The sequence below is a fragment of the Macrobrachium nipponense genome, chromosome 34, assembly GCF_015104395.2.
Source record: "Macrobrachium nipponense isolate FS-2020 chromosome 34, ASM1510439v2, whole genome shotgun sequence".
NCBI lineage: Eukaryota > Metazoa > Arthropoda > Malacostraca > Decapoda > Palaemonidae > Macrobrachium > Macrobrachium nipponense.
This window is the reverse complement of record NC_061095.1, coordinates 26,711,202-26,728,562: the sequence shown is the minus strand read 5'-3', so window position 1 is coordinate 26,728,562 and position 17,361 is coordinate 26,711,202. Positions and strand designations below refer to the sequence as shown.

The following is a 17,361-nucleotide window of genomic DNA, read 5'->3' as shown; positions in this document are numbered from 1 at the left end:
GAACCTTAGGCTTATCAATTACCCACTGAGGACACTGAAAATGTATTCCTTTTTCTAATTTCAAAGGCCTTGCAAACATATGTTCATGCTTTGGATAACTACACTAACCCTTATAAGGAGGAGAATCATCAAGTAACATCCTTCTTACAACAATAAAAAAGCAAGGTCATCAACCAGTCAAATCAAGAAATACTAAAAAAAAATTCCCTGACAATAACCATGGCGAGCACAGTGCAAGACATCTGGTCAGCAGTGGTTGAAGAATACTGAATGATTTTAGTCAAATTACAAGGGAGGGAAGCCCTATCCTTACTCATTTGTTTTCAGTTGCTTGCTTCAATTACTACAACAGCTTTTGCTAAAAAGACACTAAGTAATGATCACGTTGCTATTCATTCATGCTCAGTTTACAGCTGGACCTCTTCTGTATATTGTTAAAACCTGGGAACAAAAATCTATTGTAGTTTTGTAGAAAATATAAACTAATCAGAAGTAAATGACATAAAACATAACACAATCTTCAATTAATGTTGACTAATTACAATAAATCTATTGTTTTTTATAGAAAATATAAACTATTTAAAGGTAATGACATAAAAAATAAAGTACTTCTTTAATTAATTACTAATTTTCAATAATGAACCCTGAAACTTTTCTCTATAAAAAACAGTAGAATCTTGGAACTTACTTGTCTAACTGGAGTATTTGTGGACATCCAATAACTATTAATAAAGCCTTAGCACGAGTAACTGCAACATTGAATCTCTGTAAAGGAAACAAAACTCCTGAATGTCTTGCTAAACCTTAAAAAAATAAATATAAATAGAAAGCATGTTTTCTGCTTTTTTGTAAAAATTCTCCTGTATGACTATACTTTGTTGTAGACAAGCACTAAATACAAGCATAATGTCTACTAAACAAGACTTATAAGATAATATACCTGAAATAAATATTTAAATGGTTGAGTACTAGAATAAATTTATGTATATCTATTTATTTATATAAAATATATGAATACTCTAATTTTTTTATAATCATGCTATTAGACCAAATAAAACCTAGCTGAAAATATGCTTTCTAAGATGGTGGCGGTAGTTTGTAATAAGAGCATTACTGCTTATATTAGTACACCAAAATCCCAAACCAGTTCAGCTACAAAATTATGTCAATGCAATGATATTCTGGCAAGAGAGAAAGCAGGTGCATTGAAATCAAATTACCTTGCCCCCCCCCCCCCCCCCACCCCCCCCCCCACCCCCCCTCCAAAAAAAAAAAAAAAAAAAAATCAAACCAAACTATATTAACCCTTAAACGCCGAAGGGGTATATTAAAAATTGTCTTCCGTGTGCCGAGGCGGTCTCAGAGTGAGCGCAGAAGTGGAAAAAATATTTTTTTTCAAAAAATCACAACGCGCTTAGTTTTCAAGATTAAGAGTTCATTTTTGGCTCCTTTTTTTGTCATTGCCTGAAGTTTAGTATGCAACCATCAGAAATGAAAAAAATTATCATTATCATATATAAATAAAGCGATATATGATAGCGCAAAAACAAAATTTCATATATAATTGTATTCAAATCGCGCTATGCGCAAAACGGTTAAAGGTAAAGATTTAATTTTTTTTCGTTGTAATGTACACTAAATTGCGATCATTTTGGTATATAACACATTGTAAAACGATAAAAGCAACACAGAGAAAATATTATCACAAAATAATGCATGAATTCGTAACGCGCGGACGTAAACAAATATTTTTTTCAAAAATTCACCATAAATCTAAATATTGTCCTAGAGACTTCCAATTTCTTTCAAAATGAAGACAAATGATTGAATATTACTATACTATAAGAGTATTCGCTTACAATTGCAGTTTTCGACCATATCTGATGCAGTTTTCGACCATATCTGATGAGTTAAATTTGACCGAATGTGAATTTTTTTATATATATTTTTTTTTATGCAATTATTTAGGAAATTAGAAAAGCTACAACCTTCAAATATTTTTCGTTTTATTCTACATGAAATTGCGCACATTTTCATATATAAAACTCTATGAAGTGCCTAATATGAAACGGAGCAAATATTCCGAGAATGGGACATACACATTTCGGAGATTTGTGGCGGAGAATCCGCGCGCGGAGGGAAGGAAAGTTTTTTTTTTTTTAATTCACCATAAATCTAAATATTGTGCTAGAGACTTCAAATTTGTTTCAAGATGAAGATAAATGACTGAATATTACTAGACTGTAAGAGTTTTAGCTTACAATTACGTTTTTTTACCATTTCGGTAGAGTCAAAGTTGACCGAACGTGGTTTTTTTCTATTTATCGTGATTTACATGCAAATATTTCAAAAATGAGAAAAGCTACAACCTTCAATTATTTTTAGTTGTACTCTACATTAAATTGCGCACATTTTCATATATAAAACTTTATGTAACGGCTAATTTAAAATGGTGCAAACATTACCACAATCGCACGTATGATTTTTTCGGAAGAGTTACCGCGCGGACGTAAAGAAAATGTTATTTTTTTCATAAATTCACCATAAATCGAAATATTGTGCTAGAGACTTCTAATTTGTTACAAAATGAAGGTAAATGATTGAATATTACTAGAATATAAGCGTTTTAGCTTACAATTGCATTTTTCGACCATTTCGGTAGAGTCAAAGTTGACCGAAGGTTGAAAATTTGTCACTTATCATTTTTTATATGAAAATATTTCAAAATTGATAAAAGCTACAACCATGGGTTGTTTTTAGTTGTATTGTGCATGAAACTGCGCACATTTCCATATATAAAACTTTATGTAACGGCTAATTTTAAAATGGTGCAAACATTACCACAATCGCATGTATGATTTTTTTCAGAAGAGCTACCGCGCGGACGTAAGGAAAAAGTTTTTTCATAAATTCACCATAAATCGAAATATTGTGCTAGAGACTTCCAATTAGTTGCAAAATGAAGGTAAATGATTGAATATTACTAAAATATAAGAGTTTTAGCTTACAATTGCGTTTTTCGACCATTTCGGTAGAGTCAAAATTGACCAAAGGTTGAAATTTTGGCACTTATCGTTATTTATGTGAAAATATCTCAAAACTGATAAAAGCAACAATCATGAGTATTTTCTTTGTTGTATTCTACATAAAAATGCGCACATTTTCATATATAATACTCCATGTAACAGCTAATTTAAAATGGTACAAAAATTATGTCAAAGTGACGAAATAATTTCCAAGATGTCACAGATACTTTTTAGTGCGGCAAGAAAGAAATTCGCGCTTGCGCGCCTGCATAACGATTGTAAACAAAACAACACCTTGATCCATGAACTCCCAGCATCCCACAAGGCGCATGATTCAAGAGTTTTCGGCTGGTAGGCCTAAAATGACAATGTCGAAAATTGCATTTTTCCTAACTATACAAACCTGAGGTCCTTTAACAATAGGAAGTAGCTAGCGGCAGCTGGAACGGTCGTAAGCTTCGAACAAGGGGAGAACGGTAGTTAACTGCTTGTCCGACAGTCGCGCGGCACAAATCACTTTTGCTTTTGGCCCATGCAAAATACGCAGAGTGAGGGGTGGCATGAGGAGGGACTATATGTAAAGGACCTCAGGTTTGTATAGTTAGGAAAAATGCAATTTTCGACAAATTGTCATTTGTTCCGATACGTAATACAAACCATCGGTCCTTTAACAATAGGAAGACTCACTTCTTGGTGGGAGGAATCTGAGTCTTTTGATGAACAGACTGGTGTTCGTCCATCCCTGGAATGCCTCCCTGGTCGTAAGAGCGAGGGAGGGATCCAAGCCTCTGTCCGATTGATCGGGGTGTGCACCATAGGATCAATGGTCAGACCTCTGGGCCGAGTACTAAGAGAGAGGCAAGCGTATCTCTTCGTACCAGCAAGCAAGAACTTGTTCCTGTTTGCAAGAGGCAACATAAAGTATGGGTTTGTCTCAAGCTGGCATCCACTTCCTCCCTCTTGTTGGAGGAAGTGGTGGATATACGCTCCTATCCCTAGTGAAAGGGATAGGATGGGGTCTCTGTTGAGTAGCTCACCTGCCTCTGTCCTTATCCAGCAAGGTGACGACCGTGTCCCCTCTAACCACAGGTAGAGGGGGAAGAAAAAGATGGGAAGAGGAGCCAGTCATCACGAAGGTTATTGAAGGAAGGAGGGGCATGTGGTCTGGTTGGACCAGACCCCTGCCTTCAGTACCTGCGCCACGGAGAAGTTCTTGCGGACAAGGCAGCATCTCCTTCGCATCGAAGCGGTGAAGTCCATTAGGGAGGGGATTGTGAACGACTCGAACCAATCGTCAGGGACCGAAGGGTTCTGAGTCTTCGCTACGAAGTTCGGTACGAAATCGAGCGTCACGGATCCCCATCCCCTGGATGCTTGACTTCGCAGGAGAAGTCATGCAGTTCCTCAGAGGAAAAAGAAGGGAATAGTTCGCATGACCTATCCCTCTTCTCTACTTCGGTGATGTCCAGTACATACTGGTCTGGTCCCGTTGCCACGAAGTCTCTCGCATCCTCCTATCCCCATGCAGCGAAGTTCTCGGTAGTGGATAGGACACCGACACTCCATGGTGGGTGTCGATGGTATGGGTACTGTGACAAGCTATTAAAACGAAGTAATGATTGCTCTGTAACAACCGAACTAAGTCAACAGCGTAGTTCGTAACTGACTCGGGCGCTCTGACAGCTGCCGACTGACTCGTTCGGTAGGAGGCAAGTTGTCCCAAGCATCCGAGTAAGTCACGTGACCTTCGCCTTTAAAGGGTTATGCCGAGAGACCAAACAAATAATGTATTTGTTTGTCACCAATGCCGGACAGAGAGGTGATGATTCTCTTAAGGCATGTGCCCAACAGGCGAAAGTCAATTGCCTTCTAGAGACCAGCGGTCCCTGAAGGCAAAACACTCATAGTTGTTGAATCTCAGCTAAGGAGAAACAACACTATGTACCGTTGAAGACGAAGGTAGATATTGAATGCAACCTACGTCTTCACAGACGAATCGAGAGAAGGATTTCTCAAGATTCTAAACCTGTGGCTTACAAATGACTGAAAACGCTAACCGCTATTTTCATTGCTGTACCGGTGAGAAGTCGTAGTTGCAATTGAAAGCGGGGCGTTCTTCAGTAATGAAAACACAGGGGAAAGCCGCCTGAAGAACTGCTTCTCATGGCTGAACATTGGAAGTAGAGCTGTCAGGTCGGAGAGTAGGCGATGTCTTCTGACACATCTGTTAATTCGGGTTGAACAATGAACAGTTGTACACCTACGAATACGAGATATTTTGAAGACAAACTCAGATGTCTGCAAAATCATTCGCATTATCGCATGCGATGCAGCGGGAGACTTGTACAGACTTCTGTTACCGTGCGGTAAACAGAAAGATGAAAGAGTCCAAGAGATATCTCTGTTGAAAATTCTCGCAATGTCGAAGGCGATGGAATCTAGCATCACAGCAGTAGATGGTCCTTCATTATTGCGAGAATCCCCGTTAACCAGAGACCTAAGTCCATGATTGTTGGGCAGAGATACGGTTTTTTTTTTTTCGGTAGTCAATCAAAGCAGGGGAGAGAGAGACATAACTGACCGTGCATCTCGGAGGCCCAGCTGATACTGAGCTGCTATCAGGCAGTTCAATACGCAGTAGCTGAGCCTGAGCTCTCGCTGACTCGTCATCCTGAGTTGCCAGGTAATCCATTATTCCACGAAGGAATGCGTTCGGCTAGAACCACCGAGCATAAAAGATATGCTCGCATAAAAGATATGCTCGAGCAATTATATTTAGGCGAAACGAATTTCGGTAAATATGAAAGTTGAAATGGTTGTTGTCGTGACAAAACCAATAAGTATATAAAATTGAAACTGAAAACTCCATGGGAGGTTGCAGGGGGGGGGCGGAACCCCGAGTTGCAGTTCAATTAGAATACTTCTCGTCTAAGTCGCAATCCGTAGATTAACTAGGATATGCGCCTACCCCTCGGACAATTCAACTGCTTAGCAGAATCATGTCGCGAGGTTAATATACGTAGTATATTTGTAGGATTCTGAACAACGATCTCCATCCTAAATTCTTTCCTTCAAGAAAACAAAATAAGGATTGGAGATCGACCACCTTCGATCTCTATCAAAGAGAGTGAAGGAGAAGTCTTCCTCGAAGGAAAGCTTCATTGGGTGAACAGAATACTAAGACGATAGTTCAAGCCAAAACTGGATATTCCCGTCCGTTCTTCTCTATTCCAGGTTGGTCGCCTACTGTGAGATAGTCTTCTTTCAGCAAAGCAGTCTTCTTCCCAATGCTAGAAATTCCAGGAATTCAAGCATAGGCGAGGTTCCCAATACGTGTAACATATCGGGGATTCTCGTCTCGCTCACTTTGGACCGTGGTTCTCGCCTAAGTGTTTGGAGATCGTAAAAAACTCGAACACTGAATGCGCTAGAAATTCCGTAGAATTCTAAGCAGTCTGCGAAACCCCCACCGAATTCGTCAAAACGATATCGGCTGGTGGTTCCTCTCGATTCCCATAGAACAAATCGAGAATGGGGCAGGATCCCTCCTCAACGACCGGGGCTTACGTCAGGTAGGACCCGAAGGTCACCCCGGTAGCGCAGTCCCCAACGTGGGATCCTACAGAGAAATCTCTGTAGGATCCCTCCCCTTTCCCTCGTAGCCGTAAGGAGAGAGGGAATGGGGGAGGAATTGGATACTCGCTCGCCTTCCCAGTGGAACTAGCAGTTGGAGAAGAGTAGAAGCAGCCGCCTCTCAGAGTCTGGGAAAACGTATCGTCAGGAGAAAAACGTTCTTTCCCGAGGAGGGTTACGAACTCTCACTGTAGGTAAGGGTCTGCCGCCACTGCTAACGTCGTCTGGGTGGGGCTGATCGACACCTGACAGGAGAGAGCCGATACCGTCCTCCGACTCATTCCAGTCCTCGTCAAGGTCGAAACCTCTCAGGAGGACCGAAGGAATATTTAAATACGGTGTCCGAAGACACGTAGAAACGCCGCTGTCGCAGTAGAGGAGGTGGAAGTAGCTTGATCGGACCGGCCAGAACTGAGAGAGCCTTCTTGTCCGGAGACGAGAGAGACTGGGTTCAAGACAGAATCGGCAAGCTCCGATCGCGGCAGACACCCACCATCGGTTTGGGTTCCCTCTCAGGCCCCAAAACGACTCGAGCAGAGACGTGGGCTCTGCTGGTGGGAGGCGGCAATCCTTCCCGCCCCGAGTCGTTTGCGCTGACGAATCAGCGCCATAAACCTCGACAAAGTTTCCTCTGGATCTCGGAAGTCATAGCATCTTGCAGAGTAGGACCGTCAAGCCCCTCGAACAAGAGCATTCAGAGAACCTCCCCCTTAAGGAGGAGGAACTGCGATAGACCCTCTCGGATTCCTCCTGCCACTTGCGCGTACGTCCTGGTCGGTCCGAAGATCGTACCTGGTACTTACAGCGTCGTGAGCGGGGGATCCGTGCGGGGTATGCCCCTCACGACGGTCACCCCGCTGTGCCTCGCTCTTCCTGGTACAAACCGAGGACGTTGCAGGGCACTGGGTAGAGGAAGACAATGACCCCCCTCGCTTTCGCTCGCTGGCAGAACCAGCGGGCTTGGAGGGCTGCAGGCGATCGCCACTTGCAGCCTAGTCCGAGCCGTTTCCCAGGGAACGGCGGGTGGACCGAGAACAGCGGCCCCGATCTCGTGTGCAGAGCGGAGCTGCTGCTGGTCCCCCTATCCGCCCGGTCCTGTGGGAGCGGCGGTCAGGTGACCTTGCTAGGCTCGCTGTCTCGTGAGGGACCGGTGAGCGTCCTCGCGCGAGCGTCGAGCCGCTGGTACTGACGGCCGCAGGGAACCCCTTCCTCGCCTCAGCACGTGGCCAGTCGGGAGGGGGGGGGGGGGGACCCGGGTCCCAACGTCAGCCAGGTGAGCAGCCGTCTGGTCGCTGCGAGGAGCGTTCCCACTGGCCCTGGCGAGAGTCGTCTGCATTACCTCGCACCAGTCTTTCTGCTCCGCGCTTCGGTTCTTGGGGACGGCGAGCGAAGCCTCAGGCGTCAAGACTTTGGCTGGGGGGGAAAAAACTGGGGGTACTCCCGGGGGGAGACCGTCCACTCGGAATACTTCTCGAAAAAACACGAGAAGCCGAGGGCGGGGGGATCTGGTTTTAGCGGCAGAACCGCTAGAAAAAAAACCCCAGGGGGGCGAGGAAGTGCCAGCGAAGCTGGTACTCCTCTGGTCCCCGTCTTCTTCTCCTTGGTAGAAAGAAGAGACGGGCCCCTGTTCCCGAGGGAGGCAGGAGGACCAAAGCAGAAGAGCTCCCCGAATCGCTGGAGCGAGACGGGCCCTTAGAAGGTCCCGAAGGAGCCTTCTTAGGGGGAAAACCCGGGGTTACCAGCTGGTCGCTGCAAGAGAAAGGCCGCTGCCTGGCGAGAGTCACCTGAGCGGCTCTCACCAGCCTTCTGCTCCGTGCTGCGTAATTGGCGCCGAGCGAACTCTGGCGCCAAAACTTGGCTGCACGGTCTCCCGAGGGAGAACGTACACTCGGGATCTCTCGCGAACGAGAGACCGAGCCGGAACCTGGCGTAGCGGCATCGCCGCTAGCACCAGGCGAGGAAGTACCAATGCTAACCGCTAAAACGTACTCCTCTGGTCCCCGTCTATCTCTTCCTTATGGAAGGGGAGACGGGGTCCCGCTCCCGACCAAGGAGCAGGAAAGACCAGCAGAAGGACCTCCCGTCCCACCAGGGTGGACGGGCCCTTAGAAGTTCCCGAAGGAGACTTCTTACGGGGGGGGGGAAGGGCAGCCTTCTTCTTCTTCGCTTATGGGCCTTAGAAGTCGAAGGGGAAGAGGCAGCAGCAGACGATGAAGACGAAGATGACACCTTCCTCTTCTTCCTCTTCCTCGTCAGCTCACGCAGGACAGTCGTCAGGTCCTCCATCCAGGCCGGAGCCGGGGCTATTGCCGAAGCAACACGGCCCGACTGCACCTGTCCGGAAGGACCTGGGACTGGGGAAGATACCGTGGCAGGACCAGCATGGACAGGCTCAGGAACCAGGAGCGACAGGAACAGCAACCAGCTCAGGAGCGGCAGGAAACAGCGGCAGCGGTAGACCCAGAGAGGACAGCCAAGCCAGCAGAAGGGAATCACATCAGCGGCAGGTACGGCAGGCCCAGCGATCGCCTCATAGAATCATCGGCAGCCAGCGGGAACCTGGGTACTGGCGGCCGGTCCAGGGGAGAACTACTGGAACAGCAATCGGAAGTCTGGGGCAAGCGGCCTGGCAGCAACCCCCCCTCGTACGGCGGCGGCCTAGTAGCGGCAGACGGCGTCACCGACACAGCATGGGGAGTGTAGACCAGGCGGGGGGGGGGGGGGGGGGGGGGGGGGTGGGGGGGGGGGGGGGGGGGGGGGGGGGGGGAAAGAGCATAAGCGGCCGTGGTAGTAGTGGAGACCGCCCCAGACCTCGCTAGACGCTGCAGCAGCCCGTGGATGCTAGGCACACCCTGCCGCCGCGGTGGTCCATACCTGTCCAAGGTCGTCTCCCACGGATGTAGCACCTGCAGTAGCACAGATAGATTAGTAAGAGGGGTTCCCTCACGCACGGGGGGAAGACATGCCCCACCCCGAACGCAAGGAAGACCCCAAATACAAAATACAACGAGGAAGCTGAGCGGGGGGCAGGAAAGAAGACGAAGAATCGGATACCAAGGGAGTCGCGGGAGAGCTTTCCGACGACTTCCTGGCAGACCTTCGCTTCCCCTACCCCCGCACAGCAGTGAAAGTAATATGAAAAATGAAACAGAATACTGCCCTTGCAATTCACTTCATAGAACTTAAAGGGGAAAAGATCAATTCCCGGGTAAGAGCGGAAACTTGATCCAAATAATATGATGCTATCATAAAATGATATTGTTATTTTACAATAAAGTTTTGTACATACTTACCTGGCAGACATATACTTAGCTTACTTCTCTGACGTCACGACAGAATTCAAACAAAACGCGGGTAACGCGACAGGTAGGTCAGGTGATCTACCTTACCCGCCGCTGGGAAGCGGGTGTAAGAAACCAACATACCTTTCTTGCCAGATTTTTTCTCTCTTATACCTGTCTCCTGAGGGGAGGCTGGGCGGGCCATCAATCGTATATGTCTGCCAGGTAAGTATGTACAAAACTTTATTGTAAAATAACAATATCATTTTTTGTACATGAACTTTCCTGTCAGGCACATATACTTAGCTGATTGACACCCTTGGTGGAGGGTACAAGACAGAAAATAAACAAAGAAAAAGGTAAACAACACCTGTTGTAGGATAAAAATAACCTTGGTTCTTACCTGTTTAGGCTGAAGACTCATAGATACTGTCTATTAGTCTGCATAGCCATAAGAGCTACAGCGAGGGCGTGACCTACAGCAGAAAAGACTCTTTGGTCTACTAACGGGACTTGATATCCGCTTACTTAGTAGAATCCAAGTCGGATCATGTCAATGGGGGTTCGCCCTCTTCTATGACAGAACCTGTCCACTACCAACGCAGGGAGCTTCAAACCAAATCCGATCACCTAACCAAACTAAAGTTATTAGTATTATGAAACGAAAAAAGATGCCTACCTGCATCATTTTTCATACAACCATATGAACTCACTTAACAAAAAAAAACAAGGGAAAAAACTACTAAGGATATGTTCCAGCTCCCTGCCCCAGCACGAATCCGCCGATACGTACGGGCCTAACGCGAAGCACTCATCATACGTAATACTGACGTCTTTTAGGTAGTGGTTGGCGAATACTGAATTACATCTCCAGAATGTAGTTTTCATCAGATTCTGAAGAGACATATTCTTCTTAAAGGCAAGGAAGGTGGCAATTGCTCTCACTTCATGAGCCTTGACTTTTAGGAGCTTGAAATGTTCTCATTACAAGATCTATGTGCTTCTTTCACAACACTTCTAATGAAGAAAGACAGCGCATTTTTCGACAATGGTCTGCTGGGGTCCTTTACAGAGCACCATAGTCTGTCCTCAATGCCCTTAAGGGTTTTCTTCTTCTGAAGGTAGTATTTTAAACTCCTAACAGGGCAAAGAGTTCTTTCAGGTTCTTCCCCTACTAGGGCAGATAAACCACGAACCTCAAAGTTCCTGGCCACGGATTTGAGGGGTTCTCATTTTTTGCTAAAAACGAAGGAAGGAAGGAACAAACCACGGAATCTCCTTTGAAACCTACCCTTCCTTCTAGGCATGAATCTCACTACCCTTTTAGCGGATGCTAAAGCCATGAGAAAGAGAGCTTTCCTCGTGAGATCTTTGAAGGAGGCTAAATGCGGTGGTTCAAACCTAGCGGACCTCAGGAAACGAAGAACCACATCCAGATTCCAACTTGGAACTTCGTTCGAAGTTTTCTTGGAAGATTCAAAAGATCTTAATAGATCATGAAGATCTTTGTTATTCGAAAGATCTAAATTCCTATGTCTGAACACCGCAGCCAGCATGCTTCAGTATCCTTTGATAGTAGATACTGCCAAACCGCATTTTTCTCTGAGGAAAACTAGGAAATCTGCTATCTGAGTCACAGAGGTACTGGAAGAGGAAAACTTCTGGTTCCTGCACCAACGGCGAAAGACGTCCCACTTCGACTGGTAGACTTTAAGGGTCGAAGGTCTTCTAGCTGAGGCGATAGCCTTAGCAGCTTTTGTCGAAAACCCCCCCTTCGCTCTGACAAGACTTTTGACAGTCGAAAGCCAGTCAGATTGAGAGCGGGGAGGTTTCTGTGATACCTGTCGAAGTGGGGTTGTTTGAGCAAATCTTGTCTTGTGGAAGTGCTCTTGGAAAGTCCACCAACCATTCCAGTACCTCTGTGAACCAATCTTGGGCGGGCCAGAACGGAGCTACTAGCGTCATTCTTGTCCTCTCCGAGATAGCAAATTTCTTGAGGTTTGTCCCAGTACTTTGAAGGGGGGAAAGGCGTAGACGTCCTAGCCCTGTCCAATCTAGGAGAAACGCATCCACTGATACTGCTCCTGGGTCTGAGATCGGGGAGCAGTAAAGTTCGATTCTTGCGTTCTTTGCTGTTGCAAAGAGATCGATGTGAGGTCTGCCCCATCTTCTCCACAGGTCTTGGCATACCTCTGAGTGGAGGGTCCACTCGGAAGGCAGGAGTTTGATTCTTCCTGCTCAGGAGATCGGCCCTGACGTTCCTTTCTCCCTGTACGAATCTGGTGAGAAGACTGATCTTCCTTGTTTGAGACCACAGCAGAAGATCCCTTGCTGTTTCGTACAGGGAGAGAAGGAGTGCGTCCCCCCCTGTTTTTTGATGTACGCCAAGGCTGTGTGTTGTCCGAATTGACCTGCACTACTGCATTTCGGACGTGGGTTCGAAGGCTTTCAATGCCATCCAGACTGCCATCAACTCTTCCTGTTGATGTGCCAGGACACCTGATCCCCCTTCCAGGTGCCTGACACTTCTCTTGTCCCGAGCGTCGCTCCCCAACCTGCCTCCGATGCGTCGGAAAACAACACATGGCTGGGGTTCGGCATGTAAAGAGACATTCCTTCCACAAATCGAAGTGGGTTGTTCCACCACCGAAGGTCTCTCTTGATTTCCCTTGAGATCTTGAAGGAGAACTCCAGATCTAGGGAGAGACGCCTCCAGTTCTGGTATAGGAAGAACTGTAGAGGCCTGAGATGCAACCTTCCTAGAGAAACGAATTGCTCCAGCGAGGAGAGTGTCCCCAGCAGACTCATCCACTCCCTCGCTGTGCATGCATCTTTCTCTAGGAAGGTCGTTATTTTCTCGTAGCAACGAGCTATCCTCTCTGGCGACGGAAAAGCCGAAAAAAGCCAGAGAAGCTATCCGAATCCCCAGATAGATCCTCTCTTGACTGGGATTAATTGAGACTTCTGGAAGTTCACCAGAAGTCCCAGAGAACTTGCCAATGTAAGGGTCTTTTGAAGGTCCTCCAGACATCTTTCTTGAGACTCTGCTCTGATTAGCCAGTCGTCGAGATAAAGCGACACCCTCACTCCCTCCAAATGTAGCCACTGCGCCACGTTTTTCATTAACCCGTGAAAAACTTGGGGTGCAGTTGATAGGCCGAAGCACAAGGCCTTGAATTGGAAGATGTTTCCTCCCATCATGAATCGTAGATACTTCCGTGAAGAAGGATGGATCGGCACATGAAAGTAAGCGTCCTGAAGGTCTAGAGACACCATCCAGCCCTCCCCCTGGACAAGAAGAGCCGCTAAACACTGAGGAAGTTGTCTCCATGGCGAACTTCCTCTTTTCCACAAAGACGTTCATGCGCTTACATCCAACACCGGTCTCCATCCTCCTGAGTTCTTCGGACTAGGGAATAGTCTGTTGTAAAAAGCCGCAGAGCGGGGATCTTTCCACTAGTTCTATAGCCTCCTTCTCTAGCATGAGATCTACTGCTAGAGAAAGGGCTTGATTTATGATGGGGTCCTTGTACTTGGCTACCAACTCCCTCGGAGTTGTCGTCAATGGTGGTCTTGACGAGAAGGGAATGAGGTATCCTTTGCTGACAATCGATAGGGACCAATTGTCTGCCCCATTTGTGGGCCCAGACGTCGGCAAATTTCAGTAGTCTGGCACCCACTGATGTCTGGAGTCCTTGATCGCTATTTCTTCCCTCTGACTGACTTAGAGAAGGTTTTACCTCTCTTAAAAGGTCTAGTCCTCTGGTTGCAGAACCTCTGACAGCGGGTCCTCCTCGAAAGGGCTCCTGTCTCAGAGGAGTCTCTTTCTTGGCCTTGGGTTGGAAGACAGAGCGAGGTTTCCTGGCCGCCTGGGCTAACATGTCCTGAGTAGCCTTAGCTGAAAGGGCACTCGAGACATCCTGAATAATTTTCTTGGGGAACAGAAGAGGAGAGAGTTGAGCATACATAAGCGAGGCCCTTTGCGCATGTGACACTGCCTTCGTGAGAAACGAACAGTAGACCGACCGTTTCTTAATCACTCCAGCTCCAAACAGTGAGGAGACTTCACAGCGATCCGTCTCTCACTGCTTTATCCATGCAAGTGAGGACACAGTTAAGATCTTCAGGAGACAGAGCATCTGGGGTCTGGGTCTTATTAGCCAGAACACCTAAAGACCAATCAAGGAAGTTGAAAAACTTCCAGGACTCGGAACATTCCCTTCGTAGGTGGTCAAGTTCGTTCATTCCCCACGTAGTCTTGGCGGACAAGAGGGCGGAACGACGAGCAGAATCCACCAATGAAGAGAAGTCCGAGTCCGCAGACGAAGGGAGAGCGAGGCCTAAAGGTTCTCCGATTCGTACCAGAATCCCAATCTGCCAGTCAGTTTAGACGGAGGGAAAGAAAAACAGTCTTCCCTTTCTCTTCCTTAGAAAGGAGCCATTCCCCAAAACCTCTCAGCGCCTTCTTCATGGAAACAGTAGGTTTCATCCTTACACAAGACGAAACCTTCGACGTCTTCGAAGTGGAGAATAACGAAAGAGGAGAGGGGGAGCCACAGGAGAAAGGATATCTCCAAACTCTTGCAGGAGTAACTCTGTCAGCCTCTTATAGGAGGAAACAGAGGAGTCTTTTGGTCCTTCTTCTCTGAGGGGTCCTGTTCTTCCTGAGCTGAAGAGCCCTCATGATCCTTAGAGGCGCGACTATTCTTAAAAGAGTCTCTAGAGGAAGTAAGAACGTCTTGGAGACAATGCTTCAGGAAAGTGTCTACTTGCAACAATCCTTCTTGTCTGGAGGAGTGCGTTTCCCAGATTCTTGGAGCCTAACAGGAGTAAAGGCGGCAGTCAGGCGCAGAGCGCCTGTTAGAAGAAGAACTTCTATCAGGCTCTTGGCGCCTATCCAGGAGAGCGGCTACCAGGCGAACAGCGCCTGTCATACGAGAAGCGCCTACCAGGCTCTTGGCGCCTGAACCGAGGTGAGAGGATCTCTGGCGATGAGCGCCTACTAGGTGAGCGCCTACAAGGAGAAGCGCCTGCTAGGCTCTCGGCGCCTGACTCGAGGCGAGTGAAAGTCTGGGAGAAGAGCGCCTGCCAGGCGAAACGCGCCTAACAAGCTCTTGACGACCTGTCCAGCGAAGGGCGCCTGTCCGATTTAGGGCGCTTGTCAACCGGAGAGTGGAGGCGAGACGAGGAGCGGCTACGAGGCGAGTAGCGGCCATACTAGGCTCTTGGCGCCTGTCAAGGGGAGCGATCCTGTCTCGAGAAGAGCGTCTGTAGGGTGAAGATCTCCTACGCGCAGTTTTGCTCCTTGTCCGAAGGAGAAACCTGTCTGTCAGGCGAATGTCGCTTAGACGCAGATGTGATCTTGTCCGAAGCAGAAAGCCTCCTGCGAGAATCCGAACGCACAGGTGAGCGAGCCGCTTCCGTCGAATAGCGAGAGTCAGGAGAGGGGAGCCTGGACTTCTTTACAGGAAGCGAGACGTCCTTCCTACGACGAGAAGACACGCAAAGAGAGCCAGCCAGAGCCGAAATCTGCGCCTGAAGGTTAGCCAACACCCTTGCAGGAGAATTCACAAACTCGTGAACAGGTGACGAGGCCTCGATCTCCGCTCGGGGAACGATACTCCTGAGATCTCTTACGCTTCTTCGCTTCCACCTCAGCTCTTCCGAAAAAACTTCAGGGCTGGAAGGGCGGGCGCAGGGAGCGTTCCAGGCTCTCTTCAACGGGCGCGAGGCTTCCGAAGAGTTCCATCCTCGTTTAGGAGAAGGCGAAGGCGAAGACGAGAAGCATTGGCGCAAAATTTCTCTCTGGAGCGATCCAAGGTAGCCTGGGAACGATCAACAGGAGCTACCGAGGGGACGCCTGACCGTGGGATGCTCCCTAACCTCCCTGCGGCTTTAGACTTTCCTCCTCCACTGGGACTGGGAGTCTGGAAGAGGTCTAGGCCTGAAGCATTAGGGAGCCGATCAGACGCACCCTCCACTGCACTGGGTTCACTGCACAAATCACTATTGGAATTCACTCTTACCTTTCTAATTGTTTGATTTTCCTCTCCATACTGCGAATGGTGGCTTTCATGGAGGCCACTTCCGAAGGCGCATCTTCGGCTTCGGTGCAGGGAGCAGGAGCTGAAACTGACAAAGGAGCTACTTCTAAAATAGGATTATCTACATCCAACTCGCTAATACGAGATCTACTACTGCTCCTGGAAGAAGCTTTCCTAACTTTATCCTTTTCAAGCTTCCTCAAGTAGGAAGACAAAGACTTCCATTCATCCTCATTCAGCTTTTCACATTCATTACAAGGGTTATTAAAGGTGCATTCATTCCCTCTACACTTCAAACATACCGTGTGAGGGTCTACCGCAGCTTTCGGTGCCCTCACCTTACACTCAGTCATACAACAACTCTAACATAGCAGTTTTCTTAGTATCAACATCAGACATCATGATCCAAGAAAAATCCAAAGAAAAGTCCAATAACTGTCCACAAATTCGCGAATGCCAGGCCAAAAGATCGGGTACTTCACCAAAAGTCCGTAGAAACAATCCAGGGCGAAAACGAGAAAAGAATCCAACTGTCAAGAGGTACCGACAACAGGTGTGGTCGACACCGACGACAGAAAAAATCTGGCAAGAAAGGTATGTTGGTTCTTACACCCGCTTCCCAGCGGCGGGTAAGGTAGATCACCTGACCTACCTGTCGCGTTAGCCGCGAGTTTTGAATTCTGTCGTGACGTCAGAGACGTAAGCTAAGTATATGTCTGACAGGAAAGTTCATGTACAAAAATATATATGAATGAAACAGAATACTGCACTTGCGATTTCACTTTCACAGAAAATAATCGTAAGGATCAATTCCCGGGTAAGGCGAAAATCGATTGATCCAAATTAAATTTTATGCAATAAATAAATGAAAAATGAAAGAATACTGCAATTGCGAATCCACTTTCATTGCATTCTATCATACAAAATAAAAGGCTCGTGCCGAGCGCAATCACGCTCTCGGTAACGAACGCACAGGGCAAAAATATAATGAAAAGAGTACCTTACATTTTTTCAAATTTACCCACCCCACACACCAAAATAACATTGACTCGGCGCGAGCAGCGCGCGCCCTCGGCACCGAGACATAATTCAATGGGTTCAATTCATGAAAAGAGAGGAAATCGCCGCATTTACGGCGATAGCTCCATGTTGGTTCATAATTAAGTAATGAAAATGAAAACTGTACTTACAGTTTCATTTTCAAGTCAAACAAAACATTAGTAGAAAACACAATATAAACAAAGCATACGACGATGAAGCGGGCAGAGAGCGATGACGAACATGTCCTTCACACCCACGGCCGAAAGCAAAAGTGATTTGTACTGTCGGACAAGCAGTTAACTACCGTTCTCCCCTTGTTCGAAGCTTACGACCGTT

General features: G+C 47.1%; 1 protein-coding gene across 3 annotated transcripts in view; it reads right to left on the bottom strand.

Moving 5' to 3' along the window:
* LOC135207989 (putative helicase mov-10-B.1) overlaps positions 1-17,361 on the bottom strand; it is a 221,559-nt gene that overhangs the window by 53,252 nt on the left and 150,946 nt on the right. For all 3 annotated transcript variants that reach the window (XM_064240068.1, XM_064240066.1, XM_064240067.1), the window contains exon 21: positions 689-765. In XM_064240068.1, coding sequence (XP_064096138.1) covers positions 689-765 — 77 coding nt within the window. The remainder of the gene's footprint in view (positions 1-688; positions 766-17,361) is intronic.